The sequence below is a fragment of the Charadrius vociferus genome, unplaced genomic scaffold (genome assembly GCF_000708025.1).
Source record: "Charadrius vociferus isolate BGI_N301 unplaced genomic scaffold, ASM70802v2 scaffold636, whole genome shotgun sequence".
Lineage (NCBI taxonomy): Eukaryota > Metazoa > Chordata > Aves > Charadriiformes > Charadriidae > Charadrius > Charadrius vociferus.
Window position 1 is genome coordinate 1,626,762 of NW_009649189.1, and position 5,394 is coordinate 1,632,155.

A 5,394-nucleotide genomic window follows, 5' to 3' on the forward strand; every position below is an offset into this window, starting at 1 on the left:
CCCCGGGGCCACAAGGGTGAAGCCGCTCCCGGGCCCCCCTGTGCCGCCCCGGCTGGCCATGCCCAACCCCTGCCTGAGCCAGCTGCTGACCACGGGTAAGGGGACCGGGGGGCTGTGGGGAGCGCAGGGCCGAGCCCGGGGTAGGGGGGGGATCCTGGGGTGGGGGGGATCAGACTGGGGGGCCCACTTTCTCCCCAGGGTTTGAATGCTGGGGATGTGGGGCAGAGCCAAACCCAGGGGTGAAGCTGTTCCCAGGGGGATCCCCCCCAGCTCCAGCATCCCCTGGAGAGGCCCAGGCGGCCCCAGGGCTTGACCACAGCCACTGCTGCAAAGTCCTCATGTCCCCAGCCTGGTCTCCACAGTTCTCCACAGATGGGCTGAGGGGTCACCAGTGTCCTGGCCGACTTGCTGCCCATGCATACAGTTGGACGGGTCCCACAGAAGTTGTCATATCCAGACCCATGCTGTGCTGGGGAGGGCCTGGGGGTCTCTGCCTGCACCGATGCTCCCAAGGATGTCCCCACTGCGGAGAGCAAAGGCACCTCTCCCCAGGGGCTGCTTCAACCTTCCCTGGGGAAGATGGGCAGGGAAGGGGCTCCAGCAATGCCGGTGCTGCGGGCTGGCTGTCCCCTGGGGCAGAAAGGTCACCTGAGTCCTGACAGCCCCACGCAGCAGCACACTTCTGCTCCCTGCCCTCTTGCAGCCAAGCAGGAGCCAGCCCTGGATGCCCCACACCCAATGGATGCAGGACTCATGCCCATGTCCCCGGTCTCCCTGGTAAGCACTTGCCTATCCCCCATGTTGGGAATTGCCCCCCCAGCTCAGGAAGTACCTTCTCCTGCTTGCTGGGGCAGGGGTAGAGATGGGGCGCGTGAGGAGATGGGGCTCTGTAGGGTCACCCATTGCAATATGGATCTGGACAGGCACGGGGCGAAGGGGGGCACATGGCCGGGGGTGCCAGGGGTCACCTGAGTGTTTTTTCCTAGAAAAGAAACAGGGCAGAGATGGGGAATTTCCTGCTGCATAACCCCTTTCCTGGCGATTCTGCCTGGGGGCGATGGGGCTGTGGCTGCCCCTGCGGATGCCCCGTGGGGACAGGGCTGCACGTCCCACTCACCATTTCCCTCGTGGGTGTTTGGCTGTCAGTGCCCAGGCACCGACTGACCAAAGGGGAAGGTCTGGTCCCCTGCATGCATGCCGCACTGGCCCCTCAACCTCCCTCTTCCCTCTGCCTTCTCCCAGCAGCAAAGTGCTGTCCCCGACGTCCCTGCCACCTGCCTCTCCAGAATGGCCCAGCTGAGCCCAGGGCTGGCTCCTGGCTCCAGCCCTTCCCAGGCAGTGCAGGTGCTGGTGCCAGGACCGCTGGCGGGCACCCAGCCGGGCCCACTGCTGGTCCCCAAGGCGGAGCAGCTGTCCCCCACGTCGGCTTGTGGTGAGTCTGGGACACCCCAAGGAGCTCCACAGGACACTGCGTTTCCTGCAGGAAGCTTGGACCAACCATTGTGGGAATGTTTCATTTTGGCTTCAATCCCAGCTGTTTACATTTACCCAGCTGAGCACAGATGATTTCTTTCTGCGGGGGTGATTTCTTTCTGCACAACCCCTTTACCTGCCTCCTTCTCCAGGGCCAAAAGCAGAAACAGGAAAAGACACAAAGGAGCAAAATGTCAGACTGTGGTTTTGAACACTCAGAGCTTGGTTTTTGAGCAGGAAGCACCCTGCTTTCACCCGCAGAAACCAGTGCGGAGGCTGGAAACCAGGCTCTGGTGTCATTCCCAGTTTCAGTTTGGTGCTGCAGACCACAGCCTTGCTGCCCTCAGGACTCTTTCCTAGCGATTTCCAGGAATTTAAAATGTCACATCCCAACTGTTCCCATTTCTGAGCAGTTGTAAAATAAGCAGGATGTGGGATAAGACAAAGCGATAAGACGTGGTCAGACGCTGGACCAGAGCATCCCCATCAGCTGAGTGGGGTGGCTGCTCAGGGGTGGCGATAGCGCTGCAGGTTGCTCCTCTCCACCCATCCCAGCGTGGGACCCTGGTGTCAGCTAGTCATGAGGGGCTGCTGCCACTGCTGCCCCTCTCCTCAGAACATCACCTTTCCTTTCCCAGGCAGTGACTGGCCCAAGCCCAGCCAGGCTTCCCCAGGACCCGCTGTAGGGCTGGGCACTGGCATCTCCCTGCACCACCCTGTGTCCCGTCGGGGCAGGTCTGAGTCCAACAAGGTACAGCCGGAGCAAGCGCTAACTTCACTATGGGGGCACCATCTCCATATGCAACCCCCTTTCCTGCTGCCCCCCAAACTCCCCCCCCAACCCTTGCTGCGTGCTTTGGGCCAGCCCATCGCTGATGGGGCAGGTGGCCCAGGGCTCTCCCCACTGCCAGGAGGTGCCTGACAGTGCTTGCCCACAGGTGGAGAGCCGCCGCATCACACACATCTCTGCCGAGCAGAAGAGACGCTTCAACATCAAGCTGGGCTTTGACACACTGCACAGCCTGGTGAGCACACTGAGCGCCCAGCCCAGCATCAAGGTGAGTACCCAGGGCTGTGTGGACCGGCCCTGGGCACAAAGGGACATGGTGTGTCACCCGGGATGCTGCGTTCCTGATCCGCCCCTGTGCAGGGGGCTCTTGCCCCGGCCCGTGGGGCAGGAGGCTGTGAGCCCAGACCAGGCACGTGGAGACCCACGTGGTGCAGCCGTGCCAGGGTGGAACACTGCACCTCACACTGCCAGCCCCACTGCATGAAGGGCTGGGTGCCCCAGATCCTGCCCACCCCAGGGGCTCCCTTCGCCATCTCACCCCTGTGGCCCTGCAGGTCAGCAAGGCCGCCACCTTGCAGAAGACAGCAGAGTATATCTGCAAGCTGCAGCAGGAGCGGGCAGCCCTGCAGGACGAGGCACAGCGGCTGCGGGAGCAGATTGAGGAGCTCAATGGCTCCATCAAGTAAGAGGGGCATGGCCGGGGGAGGCAGGAGGGAGCCACTGCCTGCATCATGGTAGCCAGGCAGGGCAAGCAGCAGCACCAGGGAAGCAGCTGGACACAGCAAGTCTCCTGAGCACCTCCCAGGACTTGGATTTGGCTCTGTCCCTGCTCAAACCCCATTTTGGAGGCAGAGCAGAAGCTCAAGGGGCAGTGCTGTGTGGGACCAGAGTGTGGGGCCATGCCCCACAGGTGCCCTGGGAGGGGGACACTGCCTCCCCAGCCCTGCTGAGAGCTGCGGTCCTACCAGACCCTCTCCCCATGGGGTGGCCCCTGCAGCTCCCCCCCTCAACACAGACCCATGGTGCTGCTTGCACCCCACAGCCTGTGCCAGGAGCAGCTGCCAGCCACGGGGGTGCCCATCACACGCCAGCGCTTTGACCAGATGCGCAGCATGTTCGACGAGTACGTCCGCTCCTCCACACTGCAGAACTGGAAGTTCTGGATCGTATCCTTTGGGGCCAGTGCTTGCTGCTTGCTCTGACCCCTCCACCAAACACTGGGTTCTCTGGTTAACCCACTCCTCCCAGGTCTGTGGGGTCCCTCCAGCTTGAGAGGCTCTGAGAACCATGGGAAGATGCTACGCAACCAAGGGCAAATGGTGGGAACATGCCGAGATGCTGTGGTTAGGGTGAAGCTTCTGCTACAATGATGCAAACAGAGTAGGAGTAAAAGGCTGGTCCTTGGGGAGAAGGGAAGTCACCAGTGGAGCTGAGCTCATGCAGGGAAGAGCTGCTGGTGATGTGGCAACTGAGTCAGAGAGGCAGCAGCCATCAACTAGGAATTAGACACAAAGCTGGGGACATGATGGCTTGGCCTTGGTAGCCATGTGGCGCACTCTGGAAACCCAGGTGTGCCCATGCCTGGGACACAAGTCTCGACTCCATGCGGTAGAAAGGACGGAGGGGACCAAGGGCCAGGGAATGTGTGGTCAAATGGCTGGACCTGCTTCTCCGTAAGCAGGGATTAGACACATTGGGACCATTAAGCCTGCAGAGACTGTGAGGTCTACAAAATCCCAAGGGGCAGAGGGATGGGCAGGCCTTGCTGGCCACAGTCTGATGCAGTACAGGCAGCCCAGGCAAGGCAGAGGTGGCTCCTGATCCTGAGTTTGGAAGTGCTCCTTCCACAGGACACTGAGGATGCTAAAGCCAACATGAGCTCCAGGACATGCTCATAGTGGAGGCATCTGCTGTGGATTACTACACACACAAAATCACCGGTCCCCAGTGGTGGTCCCTGCAAGCACCAGGGGAACACACTGGACATGCTGGTGTCATGCCCTGCTCCTGGGCTCTTCAGAGGACACTGCGCTAGCCAGCTTCTTGATCAGCTCTGGAAGGGTTGTTTTGTGTCTAATCAAGCATTTCTGACAGCCCCAGTCATGACGAGGCTTACACAGCTCTCCCACTACCTGCCCTGGATGACACTCAGGTCCCCATCATCCCAGCAGTACAGACTGGTGCCCAGACTGGGGCTCAGCTGGGGAAAGCACCAGCAGGTCTGCTCCATGGCCAGGCAGGGAGGTTTGTCCTGCTGCCTGCAGGACAAACACCACCACAGCTGGCAGGTGGGAGACCACAGTCTTTGCAAGGCTGGTCCTTAACTCCTCTGCTCCCATCAGTTCAGTATCATCATCCGGCCCCTCTTTGAGTCATTCAATGGCATGGTCTCCACGGCCAGCATGGAGAGCCTCACCCAGACCTCTCTCGCCTGGCTGGACCAGCACTGCTCCCTCCCAGCCCTTCGGCCAAGTAGGTGGCCCTCCTCCTGTCTGTGGCACCTTGAAGAGGCTGGGCTGGCCCGCTGGCACAGACTGACAGAAAAGCAAAAGGGGAAAGGATGGAGGCATCCTGGGGGGTGGCAGGGCTGGCGCTGCGCCACACTTCTGCTGCATGGGAGGGAAGTACTGGTGGGGCGTCCTGGGGCTGTGGACTCCGTGCTTTTCCACACTCCTTTCACACCCATCACACTCCAGCCGAGCTGGCTGCTGCTGCCTTAACCCAAGAGCCCATGTCCTCACTGGGCAGGGTGTAGCCCTCCCCAAAGCCCCACAGGGTGGGTTCCCCTTCGCCCTTGCTGCTGGGGGCTGTGGGGGGGAGCTGTTGTGTTGTTCTGGAGGCTGGAGGGATGGGTGCACCTGGGCTCCTTCCAGCCCCCAAGGCACAGGGGGCAGCTACATGTCCCATGTCTCCCTGCAGCTGTCCTGAGCTCCCTCCGGCAGCTGAGCATTTCCACCTCTATCCTAAGCGACCCGGCTTGCATCCCGGAGCAGGCAACGCGAGCAGTGGCGGGGATGGGCCACGGTGGTGGCTCCTCCTAGTTTTCCCAGCCTTGCCAAGACCCAGATGAGTGCCCACCAACGCCAGCAAGGAGCCCCCAGCAGGGCTGCAGGGCCAGCAGGGCTGGGCTG

General features: G+C 61.4%; 2 protein-coding genes across 2 annotated transcripts in view; both read left to right on the top strand.

Moving 5' to 3' along the window:
• The window catches only part of MLXIPL (MLX interacting protein-like), a 19,386-nt gene extending 15,617 nt beyond the window's left edge, over positions 1-3,769 (top strand). Inside the window, exons 8-15 of the mRNA XM_009888893.1 lie at positions 16-95; positions 704-777; positions 1,246-1,432; positions 2,112-2,224; positions 2,412-2,531; positions 2,818-2,945; positions 3,306-3,458; positions 3,619-3,769. Of these exons, the coding sequence (XP_009887195.1) occupies positions 16-95; positions 704-777; positions 1,246-1,432; positions 2,112-2,224; positions 2,412-2,531; positions 2,818-2,945; positions 3,306-3,458; positions 3,619-3,769 (1,006 nt within the window). The remainder of the gene's footprint in view (positions 1-15; positions 96-703; positions 778-1,245; positions 1,433-2,111; positions 2,225-2,411; positions 2,532-2,817; positions 2,946-3,305; positions 3,459-3,618) is intronic.
• Positions 3,770-3,808: 39 nt separating this feature from the next.
• The window catches only part of TBL2 (transducin (beta)-like 2), a 6,784-nt gene continuing 5,198 nt past the window's right edge, over positions 3,809-5,394 (top strand). The window contains exons 1-3 of the mRNA XM_009888894.1: positions 3,809-3,871; positions 4,606-4,735; positions 5,183-5,256. Of these exons, the coding sequence (XP_009887196.1) occupies positions 3,809-3,871; positions 4,606-4,735; positions 5,183-5,256 (267 nt within the window). The remainder of the gene's footprint in view (positions 3,872-4,605; positions 4,736-5,182; positions 5,257-5,394) is intronic.